At 36.1% G+C, this 14367-nt stretch overlaps 1 protein-coding gene across 3 annotated transcripts in view; it reads left to right on the top strand.

Moving 5' to 3' along the window:
- LOC133631151 (piezo-type mechanosensitive ion channel component 2) overlaps positions 1 to 14367 on the top strand; it is a 258049-nt gene that overhangs the window by 133678 nt on the left and 110004 nt on the right. For all 3 annotated transcript variants that reach the window (XM_062023258.1, XM_062023257.1, XM_062023256.1), the window contains exons 9-15: positions 1826 to 1951; positions 2175 to 2210; positions 6704 to 6818; positions 8503 to 8684; positions 8747 to 8977; positions 9047 to 9167; positions 9230 to 9423. In XM_062023258.1, coding sequence (XP_061879242.1) covers positions 1826 to 1951; positions 2175 to 2210; positions 6704 to 6818; positions 8503 to 8684; positions 8747 to 8977; positions 9047 to 9167; positions 9230 to 9423 — 1005 coding nt within the window. The remainder of the gene's footprint in view (positions 1 to 1825; positions 1952 to 2174; positions 2211 to 6703; positions 6819 to 8502; positions 8685 to 8746; positions 8978 to 9046; positions 9168 to 9229; positions 9424 to 14367) is intronic.

Raw genomic sequence — 14367 nt, 5'->3', positions numbered from 1 at the left:
ATTACCGATACCGATATCAACCGATACCGATATCAACCGATATATGCAGTCGTGGAATTAACACATTATTATGCCTAATTTGGACAACCAGGTATGGTGAAGATATGGTACTTTTTAAAAAAATTAGTAAAATAAGATAAATAAATTAAAAACATTTTCTTGAATAAAAAAGAAAGTACAACAATATAAAAACAGTTACGGTACATAGAAACTAGTAATGAATGAAAATGAGTAAAATTAACTGTTAAAGGTTAGTACTATTAGTGGAGCAGCAGCACGCACAATCATGTGTGCTTACGGACTGTATCCCTTGCAGACTGTATTGATATATATTGATATATAATGTAGGAAGCAGAATATTAATAACAGAAAGAAACAACCCTTTTGTGTGAATGAGTGTAAATGGAGGAGGGAGGTTTTTTGGGTTGGTGCACTAATTGTAAGTGTATCTTGTGTTTTTTATGTTGATTTAATTAAAAAAAAAAAAAACGATACAGATAATAAAAAAAACGATACCGGTAATTTCCGATATTACATTTTAACGCATATATCGGCCGATATATTGGACATCTCTAATAGAGTGTATTTCTTTCAAGTTAAGACTAGTTTAAAGTTATCTTCATTGAAAAGTACAGTGCTTTTCCTTCAAAAATAAGGACATTTCAATGTGACCCCAAACTTTTGAACGGTAGTGTATGTATATATAATGTATATGTGACTCCCAGGGGGTGGAACAAGGGGATGGGTCAAATGCAGAGGATCATTTCACCGCACCTAGTGTGTGTGTGACTATCAGTGGTACTTTAACTTTACCCCATAGCCATAGTACATGTTTAATGTACCGTATTTTTCGGACTATAAGTCGCAGTTTTTTTCATAGTTTGGCCGGGGGTGCGACTTATACTCAGGAGCGACTTATGTGTGAAACTATTAACACATTACCGTAAAATATCAAATAATATTATTGATCTCATTCACGTAAGAGACTAGACGTATAAGATTTCATGGGATTCAGCGATTAGGAGTGACAGATTGTTTGGTAAACGTATAGCATGTTCTATATGTTATAGTTATTTGAATGACTCTTACCATAATATGTTACGTTAACATACCAGGCACGTTCTCAGTTGGTTATTTATGCCTCATATAACGTACACTTATTCAGCCTGTTGTTCACTATTCTTTATTTATTTTAAATTGCCTTTCAAGTGTCTATTCTTGGTGTTGGCTTTTATCAAATACATTTCCCCAAAAAATGCGACTTATACTCCAGTGCGACTTATATGTTTTTTTCCTTCTTTATTATGCATTTTTGGCTGGTGCGACTTATACTCCGGTGCGACTTATACTCCGGAGTGACTTATACTCCGAAAAATACGGTAAACAAAAACAGAATGCTGGACGACAGCAAAGACTTACTGTGGAGCAAAGACGGCGTTCACTATTCTTTTTTTATTTTAAATTGCCTTTCAAACATCTATTCTTGGTGTTGGATTTTATCAAATAATTTTACCCCAAAAATGCGACTTATATATTTTTTTTCCTTCTTTATTATGCATTTTCGGCCGGTGCGACTTATACTCCGGAGCGACTTATACGGTATATCGCCGCAAACTCCTGTTTCCGGTTCTATCATCATCATCATCAATTCTCTCTTCGCTGTGAATGAAAGATGTCAAATGAAACATGAACATTTCAAGAACATCTGCACTAAAAACCTGTAGTTTAAAGTTGCAATGTTTTCTTTTATTCTTCAGTGTAAACTTGATCCAAGCGAATCAGTTGAAAGAGGAGGCATCCACAGAGCTAATCCGTGTTGTTTCAGGACGACAAGGAGGAAGACATGTGCGAGGAGGAGGAGGAGGAGCTGGTCGGAAACGGGACAAATAACACGGCCAACAGGAAGAGGCAGCTGTGGTGGGAATACCGGCAAGGCACCGATGAGAAAAATGTACGTTGGGTGTTGAGCACCCATCTCCGCGTTCTGGTCTACCTGCTTTATCTCTGTGCTGCTACCATTTATAACTGGCTGCAGCAATATTGTAAAGTTATTATTCCCCCTGACCGGCTGAAAATACCCAACTGTGCCCTTTGCTTTGTTCTGGAATAGTAGGGAGAGAAGCTTGATGCTAACACGCCTTTGCCTTGTTTGCTCTTTTCTTTTCCGACGTTAGCTCCTCTCTACCCAGGACGGCATCAGTACAACCGAGGTACATATGCACCCCCTGTCCTGTTTGTGAGCCATGGTGTTTGGGTGCCAGACACTTCGTTAGGCACCATCACAAATTCTGCCTTTTATTTGGATTTTCCATTCAATTGTGTCAGCATGGTCGTGGTCAAAAGTTGACCTACACTTGTAAAGAACATAATGTCATGGCTGTCTTGAGTTTCCAATAACTTCTACAACTCTTATTTTTTTGTGATAGAGTGATTGGAGCTCATACTTGTTGGTCACAAAAAAACATTCATGAAGTTTGGTTCTTTTATGAATTTATTATGTGTCTACTGAAAATGTGAGCAAATGTGCTGGGTCAAAAGTATACATACATCAATGTTAATATTTGCTTACATGTCCCTTGGCAAGTTTCACTGCAATAAGGCGCTTTTGGTAGCCATCCACAAGCTTCTGGTGGAATTTTTGACCACTCCTCTTGACAAAATTGGTGCAGTTCAACTAAATGTGTTGGTTTTCTGACATGGACTTGTTTCTTCAGCATTGTCCACACATTTAAGCCAGGACTTTGGTAAAGCCATTCTAAAACTTTAATTCTAGCCGGATTTAGCCATTCCTTTACCACTTTTGACGTGTGTTTGGGGTCATTGTCCTGTTGGAACACCCAACTGCGCTCAAAGACCCAACCTCTGACTACATCTGACCACAGAACTTTCCTCCAGAAGGTCTTATATTTGTCCATGTGATGTCAGATGAAACCAAAAATTGCTCCCCTCACCTCCCAGGGGGTGATCAAGGGTGATGGGTCAAATGCAGAGAATAATTTCGCCACACCTATTGTGTGTGTGACAATCATTGGTACTTTAACTTTAACTTTAACAACACCCAGCAATATGTTTGGAGGAGAAAAGGTGAGGCCTTTAATCCCAGGAACACCACTCCTACCGTCAAGCATGGTGGTGGCAGTATTACACTCTGGGCCTGTTTTGCTGCTTTTGGTGCTTTACAGCAGTGGTCCCCAACCACCGGACAGATTGGCACCGGGCCAAGAAATTAAAAATTTTTTTTTTTTTAATTAAATCAACATAAAAAACACAATTTATACATTATATATCAATATAGATCAATACAGTCTGCAGGGATACAGTCCGTAAGCACACATGATTGTATTTCTTTATGAAAAAAAAAAGAATTCCACCCCCCTGGTCCGTGGAACAAATTTTCAAGCGTTGACTGGTCCCCAGCTACAAAAAGGCTGGGGACCACTGCTTTACAGAGAGTAAATGGGACAATGAAAAAGGAGGATTACCTCCAAAGTCCTGACTTAAACGTGTGGACCAGGGGTCACCAACGCGGTGCCCGCGGGCACCAGGTAGCCCGTAAGGACCAGATGAGTAGCCCGCTGGCCTGTTCTAAAAATAGCTCAAACAGCAGCACTTACCAGTGAGCTGCCTCTATTTTTTAATTTTTTTTCTTTTACTAGCAAGCTGGTCTCACTTTGCCCGACATTTTTAATTCTAAGAAAGACAAAACTCAAATAGAATTTGAAAATCCAAGAAAATATTTTAAAGACTTGGTCTTCACTTGTTTAAATAAATTCATTAATTTTTTTACTTTGCTTCTTATAATTTTCAGAAAGACAATTTTAGAGAAAAAATAAAACCTTAAAAATGAGTGTGTTTAAAAATCCTAAAATCATTTTTAAGGTTTTATTTTTTCTCTAAAATTGTCTTTCTGAAAATTATAAGAAGCAAAGTAAAAAAATGAATGAATTTATTTAAACAAGTGAAGACCAAGTCTTTAAAATATTTTCTTGGATTTTCAAATTCTATTTGAGTTTTGTCTTTCTTAGAATTAAAAATGTCGGGCAGAGTGAGACCAGCTTGCTAGTAAAAGAAAAAAAATTAAAAAATAGAGGCAGCTCACTGGTAAGTGCTGCTATTTGAGCTATTTTTAGAACAGGCCAGCGGGCTACTCATCTGGTCCTTACGGGCTACCTGGTGCCCGCGGGCACCGCGTTGGTGACCCCTGGTCCACACGTTTAAGTCAGGACTTTGGAGGTAATCCTCCTTTTTCATTGTCCCATTTACTCTCTGTAAAGCAGTGGTCCCCAGCCTTTTTGTAAAGTACCGGTACCTTTTTTACCTTTTAAATTCCTTCCTCTTCTTTCCTGACCATTTAAATCAATGTTCAAGTAAATTTATTTTTTTATTGTAAAGAATAATAGATATATTTTGATTTAATTCTTAATTTTAGCTTCTGTTTTTTCGACGAAGAATATTTGTGAAATATTTCTTCAAACTTATTATGATTAAAATTCAAAAAAAATATTCTGGCAAATATAGAAAATCTGTAGAATCAAATTTAAATCTTATTTCAAAGTCTTTTGAATTTCTTTTAAAAATGTTGTTCTGGAAAATCTAGAAGAAATAATGATTTGTCTTTGTTAGAAATATAGCTTGGTCCAATTTGTTATATATTCTAACAAAGTGCAGATTGGATTTTAACCTATTTAAAACATGTCATCAAAATTCTAAAATTAATCTTAAACAGGAAAAATGATTAATAATGTTCCATAAATTATTTTTTTAATTTTTTCAAAAAGATTCGAATTAGCTAGTTTTTCTCTTCTTTTTTTCGGTTGAATCTTGAATTTTAAAGAGTCGAAATTGAAGATAAACTATGTTTCAAAATTTAATTGTCATTTTTTTCGTGTTTTCTCCTCTTTTAAACCGTTCAATTAAGTGTAAATATCATTAATTATAAATAATAACAGAGTTAAAGGTAAATTGAGCAAATTGGCTATTTCTGGCAATTTATTGAAGTGTGTATCAAACTGGTAGCCCTTCGCATTAATCAGTACCCAAGAAGTAGCTCTTGGTTTCAAAAAGGTTGGTGACCCCTGGTGTGGACAATGCTGAAGAAACAAGTCCATGTCAGAAAACCAACAAATTTAGCTGAACTGCACCAATTTTGTCAAGAGGAGTGGTCAAAAATTCCACCAGAAGCTTGTGGATGGCTACCAAAAGCGCCTTATTGCAGTGAAACTTGCCAAGGGACATGTAAGCAAATATTAACATTGCTGTATGTATACTTTTGACCCAGCACATTTGCTCACATTTTCAGTAGACCCATAATAAATTCATAAAAGAACCAAACTTCATGAATGTTTTTTGTGACCAACAAGTATGTGCTCCAATCACTCTATTACAGGGGTCACCAACGTGGTGCCCGCGGGCACCAGGTAGCCCGTAAGGACCAGATTAGTAGCTCGCAGGCCTAGCTCAAATAGCAGCACTTACCAGTGAGCTGCCTCTATTTTTTAAATTGTATTTATTTACTAGCAAGCTGGTCTCGCTTTGCCTGACATTTTTAAATCTAAGAGAGACAAAACTCAAATAGAATTTGAAAATCCAAGAAAATATTTTAAAGACTTGGTCTTCACTTGTTTAAATAAATTCATAATTTTTTTTTACTTTGCTTCTTATAACTTTCAGAAAGACAATTTTAGAGAAAAAATACAACCTTAAAAATGATTTTAGGATTTTTAAACACATATACCTTTTTACCTTTTAAATTCCTTCCTCTTCTTTCCTGACAATTTAAACCAATGTTCAAGTATTTTTTTATTTTTTTATTGTAAAGAATAATAAATCAATTTTAATTTAATTCTTCATTTTAGCTTTTGTTTTTTCGACGAAGAATATTTGTGAAATATTACATATAAAAAATTCTGGCAAATCTAAAAAATCTGTACAATCAAATTTAAATCTTATTTCAAAGTCTTTTGAATTTCTTTTAAAAATTTTGTTCTGGAAAATCTAGAAGAAATAATGATTAGTCTTTGTTAGAAATATAGCTTGGTCCAATTTGTTATATATTTTAACAAAGTGTAGATTGGAGTTTAACCTATTTAAAACATGTCATCAAAATATTAAAATTAATCTTAATCAGGAAAAATTACTAATGATGTTCCATAAATTATTTTTTTAATTTTTTCAAAAAGATTCAAATTAGCTAGTTTTTGTCTTCTTTTTTTCGGGTGAATTTTGAATTTTAAAGAGTCGAAATTGAAGATAAACTATGTTTCAAAATTTAATTGTCATTTTTTTTCATGTTTTCTCCTCTTTTAAAACGTTCAATTAAGTGTAAATATCATCAATTATTAATAATAGCATAGAGTTAAAGGTAAATTGAGCAAATTGGCTATTTCCGGCAATTTATTTAAGTGTGTATCAAACTGGTAGCCCTTCGCATTAATCACTACCCAAGAAGTAGCTCTTGCTTTCAAAAAGGTTGGTGACCCCTGCTCTATTACAAAAAAATAAGAGTTGTAGAAATGATTGGAAACTCGAGACAGCCATGACATTATCTTCTTTACAAGTGTATGTCAACTTTTGACCACGACTGTAGTTCTTTTATCTAAAATACGTTCAAAGCACCTCTTATCTTCAAAGCTCTTTAAGTTACTTTGTCATTTTGATCCCGCAACAAACGTTTGTTCGTGCTTTAACGTGCCATGTTTCACAGGTTGTACTCGCCCCAAATGGTACATCCTTCGACTTTGTCACCGATAACGGCCCTGTCTATCTGGACTTGTACTCCACCCCGCACTACAAAACAGACCAGTCCGATAATTGTACAGGTGAGCTTCCTGCAGTGGCCGACACGAGCAAATGCCAAGCAACGTGGAAATGCTCCAAACACAGACATGATCCGAAACCAACAACACTCAGACACAATGAAACAAATGCAACACAAACATGCGGCAAAGGGAAATTGCCGCATTGCCACGGACACATGAGATAAAAGCTGCAAGTTCACGGTACAAAATGGAAGTCATCCATGCTGCCAGGGTTGCTGATCGGGGGTATCTGTCTTAAGATGTAACATTTTATAAGCAACTAATTTCTAAGGCCATGTAAACAGAAACATAAGTAAAAATGTACCTTTTCATTCCGTCAACTTTCTTCTGGGCTGATGTCTTTAAAGACTGGCTAACTTCCTTGTAGCCTGACTAACTTCCGTTATGTTTTGTGAACTTGCTGTATTTCTCCTATGCATATGTTTTTTTTTTGTTTTTTTGTTTTTTTTGCAAGTATTTTTTCACGTCATTTATCTAAAAAGTGCATCTTTTTTTCTTTTCTTTTTTTTTCTTTTTTCTTAATCAATCCAACAAAACAATACACATCAATACTAGAGATGTCCGATAATATGTAATATATTAATAATATATATGCGTTAAAATGTAAAATCGGAAATTATCGGTATCTGTTTTTTTATTATCAGTATCGGGTTTTTTGGGGGTTTTTTTTGTTTTTTTTAATTAAATCCACATAAAAAACACAAGATACACTTACAATTAGTGCACCAACCCAAAAAACCTCCCTCCCCCATTCACACTCATTCACACAAAAGGGTTGTTTCTTTCTGTTATTAATATTCTGGTTCCTACATTATATATCAATATATATCAATACAGTCTGCAAGGGATACAGTCCGTAAGCACACATGATTGTGCGTGCTGCTGCTCCACTAATAATACTAACCTTTAACAGTTAATTTTACAAATTTTCATTAATTACTAGTTTCTATGTAACTGTTTTTATATTGTTTTACTTTCTTTTTTATTCAAGAAAATGTTTTTAATTTATTTATCTTATTTTATTTGATTCATTTTTTAAAAAAAGTACCTTATCTTCACCATACCTGGTTGTCCAAATTAGGCATAATAATGTGTTAATTCCACGACTGTATATATCGGTTGATATCGGTATCGGTAATTAAAGAGTTGGACAATATCGGCATATCGGATATCGGCAAAAAGCCATTATCGGACATCCCTACCCAGAACCCCTTGCAGCACTAACTCTTCCGGGACGCTACAATATGCACCCCCTGCTACACCCTCCCCCCCACCTCAACCCCGCCCACATCATGCTCTCTCAGGGAGAGCATGTCCCAAATTCCAAGCTGCTGTTTTGAGGCATGTTAAAAAAAAGAATGCACTTTGTGACTTCAATAATAAATATGGCAGTGCCATGTTGGCATTTTTTTCCATAACTTGAGTTGATTTATTTTGGAAAACCTTGTTACATTGTTTAATGCATCCAGCGGGGCATCACAACAAAATTAGGCATAATAATGTGTTAATGCCACGACTGTATATATCGGTATCGGTTGATATCGGAATCGGTAATTAAGAGTTGGACAATATCGGATCTCGGCAAAAAAGCCATTATCGGACATCTCTAAACATGACAATGAAAAAAATAAACCAAGTGTGACCATTATGTTGACGACGAGCTGCGTGTTATGTGTCCAACCAGAGAAGGAGGACATGTCCGTCTATGAGGTGAATCTCCCTCCGAAGGACGGGGCACCGGAATCAGGCGAGGAGAAGTCCGAGGAAGACGAGGACGCCATAAGGAAGAGAGGAGTGGGCGCGGTGGTAAAGGTCTTCCACTTCATCATGAAGCAGAGCTACATCTGCGCTCTCATCGCCATGATGGTAAGCCTCTAAAAACATCTTCTCGTTTCAAATTCATGACGGTCCTTCTGTGCTTTCTGCAGGCCTGGAGCATCACCTACATTACGTGGCTGACCTTCGTCTTCCTCATTTGGTCCTGCATGCTGTGGATGATGCGCGACCGAAGACGCTACGCCATGTTGTCCTCGCCTTTCATGGTGGCCTACGGCAACCTGCTGATAGTTCTGCAATACATCTTCAGCTTCGAAGGCATCGAACATGTCACAGGTCTCTCCGTCGTGAAGAAAAACCTGTTCCACTCCCTTTCCTCGAAGGTTCGGACCTGTGTATATATTCCATCATGTTTTGTTTGAGTGTACCTAATATGTGTCCACTGCGTGTAGGTCTTGTGTCTACTGAGCTTCTGGCTTCTGCTGAGGCAGACGCTTACAGAGAGGTCAGAAAAACAAAAGGAGGACGAGACGGGCCTCTCAGACGTTCACGTGGAGGACCAAAAGATAAAGGGTGAAATCAGATGAGGCGACGTCTGGAATGCAGGTCCTGATTGACACGCTGTGTGTTTATAGAGGTAGAGGAGTCGGAGCATGAGGACGAGCAGGACATCATGCACGTGCTGGGCAGTATGGTCATGGCCATGCTGGTCAAATATTGGATCTACATCTGCGGCGGCATGTTCTTCTTCGTCAGCTTCGAGGGAACCATTGTCATGTACAAGATCCTCTACATGATGATGTTCCTCTCCTGTGTGGCGCTCTACCAGGTACATCAAGACGCCTTTCTGTTAATTCAATGGACACATTATTATCTATATCAGGAGTCACCAACGCGGTGCCCGCGGGCACCAGGTAGCCCGTAAGGACCAGATGAGTAGCTCGCAGGCCTGTTCTAAAAATAGCTCAAATAGCAGCACTTACCAGTGAGCTGCCTCTATTTTTTAAATTGTATTTATTTACTAGCAAGCTGGTCTCGCTTTGCCTGACATTTTTAATTCTAAGAGAGACAAAACTCAAATAGAATTTGAAAATCTAAGAAAATATTTTAAAGACTTGGTCTTCACTTGTTTAAATAAATTCATAATTTTTTTTTACTTTGCTTCTTATAACTTTTAGAAAGACAATTTTAGAGAAAAAATACAACCTTAAAAATGATTTTAGGATTTTTAAACACATATACCTTTTTACCTTTTAAATTCCTTCCTCTTCTTTCCTGACAATTTAAATCAATGTTCAAGTATTTTTTTTTTCTTATTGTAAAGAATAATAAATCAATTTTAATTTAATTCTTCATTTTAGCTTCTGTTTTTTCGACGAAGAATATTTGTGAAATATTATATATAAAAAATTCTGGCAAATCTAAAAAATCTGTAGAATCAAATTTAAATCTTATTTCAAAGTCTTTTGAATTTCTTTTAAAATTTTTGTTCTGGAAAATCTAGAAGAAATAATGATTTGTCTTTGTTAGAAATATAGCTTGGTCCAATTTGTTATATATTCTAACAAAGTGCAGATTGGATTTTAACTTATTTAAAACATGTCATCAAAATTCTAAAATTAATCTTAATCAGGAAAAATTACTAATGATGTTCCATGAATTCTTTTTTTTTATTTTTTCAAAAAGATTCAAATTAGCTATTTTTTGTCTTCTTTTTTTCGGTTGAATTTTGAATTTTAAAGAGTCGAAATTGAAGATAAACTATGTTTCAAAATTTAATTGTCATTTTTTTCATGCTTTCTCCTCTTTTAAACCGTTCATTTAAGTGTAAATATCATTAATTATTAATAATAACTTAGAGTTTTTTTCATTTCATTTTTATTTATCTCCTTCATTGATGTGCATCTTTGATAGACAATTATAACACAATTATTCAGTTACACCGTTACACACCAATGCCTGAGAAGGAGCAGGATGAAGAAAAATCTTATATTTTCCTGCCCCCTTCACATAATACATAGTCTTACTTAATGATATGTGAACCAACAATTACATCCAAATATAACGAAAACAAAACAAAAAAAAACAAAAAAAAAACACAAGTGCAAAACTTCATGAAGTACAAACCGAACAAAAAAACAAAAGAAGTAATATACACCTCACGGGATGATACAAAACAAATACAAAACCAGGCAAAAAACAAGTAAATTAATAAATATAAAGCAAAGGTAAATTGAGCAAATTGGCTATTTCCGGCAATTTATTTAAGTGTGTATCAAACTGGTAGCCCTTCGCATTAATCAGTACCCAAGAAGTAGCTCTTGCTTTCAAAAAGGTTGGTGACCCCTGATTTAGACAATATGATTAGATCCAATACAAATTTATTTATTTAACCATACAGTACAATTCATATAATTGCGGGTATAGTTTTGGTGTTTTTGATAGACAGTTTTAATCCAAACCGCCCGTGGTTAGAATGTCCGCCCTGAGATTGGTAGGTCGTGAGTTCAAACCCCGGCCCGAGTCATACCAAAGACTATAAAAATGGGACCCATTACCTCCCTGCTTGGCACTCAGCATCAAGGGTTGGAATTGAGGTTTGAATCAGTGTTTTTCAACCAGTGTGCCGTGAGATACAGTCTGGTGTGCCGTGGGAGTAATTTCACCTATTTGGGTTAAAAATATTTTTTGCAAACCTGTAATTATAGTCTCCAAATGATGTGTTGTTGTTGAGTGGTCGGTGCTGTCTAGCGCTCGGTAGAGTAACCATGTAATACTCCATATTCCATATCAGTAGGTGGTAGCCGGTAGCTAATTGCTTTGTAGATGTCGGAAACAGCGGGAGGCAGTGTGCAGGTAAAAAGGTATGCTTGAACCAACAATCAACAAAAGGTGAGTGCCCCTAAGAAAAGGCATTGAAGCTTAGGGAAGGCTATGCAGAACGAAACTAAGACTGAACTGGCTACAAAGTACCGTTTTTTTCACAGTGACTTATACTCAGGAGCGACTTATGTGTGAAATTATTAACACATTACCGTAAAATATCAAATAATATTATTTAGCACATTCACGTAAGAGACTAGACGTATAAGATTTCATGGGATTTAGCGATTAGGAGTGACAGATTGTTTGGTAAACGTATAGCATGTTCTATATGTTATAGTTATTTGAATGACTCTTACCGTAATATGTTACGTTAACATACCAGGCACCTTCTCAGTTGGTTATTTATGCGTCATGTAACGTACACTTATTCAGCCTGTTCACTATTCTTTAGACATTTTAAATTGCCTTTCAAATGTCTATTCTTGGTGTTGGCTTTTATCAAATACATTTCCCCAAAAAATGCGACTTATACTCCAGTGCGACTTATATATGTTTTTTTCCTTCTTTATTATGCATTTTCGGCTGGTGCGACTTATACTCCGGAGTGACTTATACTCCGAAAAATACGGTAAACAAAAACAGAATGCTGGACGACAGCAAAGACTTACTGTGGAGCAAAGACGGCGTCCACAAAGTACATCCGAACATGACATGACAATCAACAATGTCCCCACTAAGACGGATAAAAACAACTACAACATTTTGGATTGCTAAAACAAAGTATATGCGGGAAATATCACTCAAAGGAAGACATGAAACTGCTACAGGAAAATACCAAAAAAGAAAAAGCCACCAAAATAGGAGCGCAAGACAAGAACTAAAATACTAAACACAGGAAAACAGAAAACAACTCAAAATAAGTCAGGGCGTGATGTGACAGGTGGTGACAGTACACCTACTTTGAGACCAGAGCTATAGTGATGCATGCTTGGTTATGCTTTAAAGTCATATCCAACAATTGCGACAACGACTTTTTACTGTCAACCGAGTTTTGTTTTTTAATTATTTCTGCTGGTGGCGTGCCTCCGCATTTTTTCAACGCAAAAAATGTGCCTCGGCTCAAAAAAGGTTGAAAAACACTGGGTTAAATCACCGAAATGATTCCCGAGCGTGGCCACCGCTGCTGCTCACTGCTCCCCTCATCTCCCAGTAGGTGGAACAAGGGGAAGGGTCAAATGCAGAGGGTAATTTCACCACACTTAGTGTGTGTGTGTTTGTGTGAGACTATCAGTGGTACTTTACCTTTAATTACTCATCAAAGGGGGCTGTTTGCAACCTAACGGGCGCTAACTTTGTTTTAAGCGTTGTATACCGCCCTTTTACGACTTTCAGCACATAATGACATACTGTAACTGTGTCCGTATGGAACACGTGCAGGCACATTAACGTTGTGTGCAGTTAGCTAATGATTGCAATTTAGCTACTACAGAATGGCTGCAACTTGTTGGTTGCTTCTCTGGGACTGGTTCTGTGTATGTGCACGTACATGTGGCGTAACATTGGTGAGTGACAAACAAGTTCCTCGAACCGACGAGCAATTTTCATTAGAGATGTCCGATATTATCGGCCGATAAATGCGTTAAAATGTCATATCGGAAATTATCGGTATCGGTTTTTTTATTATCCGTATCATTTTTTTATTTTTTTATTTTTATTTTTTTTTTTTATTAAATCCACATAAAAAACACAAGATACACTTACAATTAGTGCACCAACCCAAAAAACCTCCCTCCCCCCATTTCTTTCTGTTATCAATATTGTGGTTCCTACATTATATATCAATATATATCAATACAGTCTGCAAGGGATACAGTCCGTAAGCACACATGATTGTACAAAATGGAAGTCATCCATGCTGCCAGGGTTGCTGATCGGGGGTATCGGTCTTAAGATGTAACATTTTATAAGCAACTAATTTCTAAGGCCATGTAAACCGAAACATAAGTAAAAATGTACCTGGGCTGATGTCTTTAAAGACTGGCTAACTTCCTTGTAGACTGACTAACTTCCGTTATGTTTTGTGAACTTGCTGTATTTCTCCTATGCATATGTTTTTTTTTTTAATTTTTGTTTTTTTTGCAAGTATTTTTTAACGCCATTTATCTAAAAAGTGCATCTTTTTTTCTTTTCTTTTTTTTCTTTTTTCTTAATCAATCCAACAAAACAATACACATCAATACTAGAGATGTCCGATAATATCGGTCTGCCGATATTATCGGCCGATAAATGCGTTAAAATGTAATATCGGAAATTATCGGTATCGGTTTTTTTATTATCAGTATCGGGTTTTTTTTGTTTGTTTGTTTTTTTTTGTTTTATTAAATCCACATAAAAAACACAAGATACACTTACAATTAGTGCACCAACCAAAAAAACCTCCCTCCCCCCATTTCTTTCTGTTATCAATATTCTGGTTCCTACATTATATATCAATATATATCAATACAGTCTGCAAGGGATACAGTCCGTAAGCACACATGATTGTGCGTGCTGCTGCTCCACTAATAGTACTAACCTTTAACAGTTAATTTTACAAATTTTCATTAATTACTAGTTTCTATGTAACTGTTTTTATATTGTTTTACTTTCTTTTTTATTCAAGAAAATGTTTTTAATTTATTTATCTTATTTTATTTGATTCATTTTTTTAAAAAGTACCTTATCTTCACCATACCTGGTTGTCCAAATTTGGCATACTAATGTGTTAATTCCACGACTGTATATATCGGTATCGGTTGATATCGGTATCGGTAATTAAAGAGTTGGACAATATCGGCATATCGGATATCAGCAAAAAGCTATTATCGGACATCCCTACTTGGGAGTGTTTGGCAAGTATTGGCGGTGTGCACCGCCTACAGGACTGGAGTGAAATAACATTGCACGT

This window comes from Entelurus aequoreus, linkage group LG16 (genome assembly GCF_033978785.1).
Source record: "Entelurus aequoreus isolate RoL-2023_Sb linkage group LG16, RoL_Eaeq_v1.1, whole genome shotgun sequence".
Taxonomy (NCBI): Eukaryota; Metazoa; Chordata; class Actinopteri; order Syngnathiformes; family Syngnathidae; genus Entelurus; species Entelurus aequoreus.
This window is presented reverse-complemented; position numbering and strand designations above follow the sequence as displayed.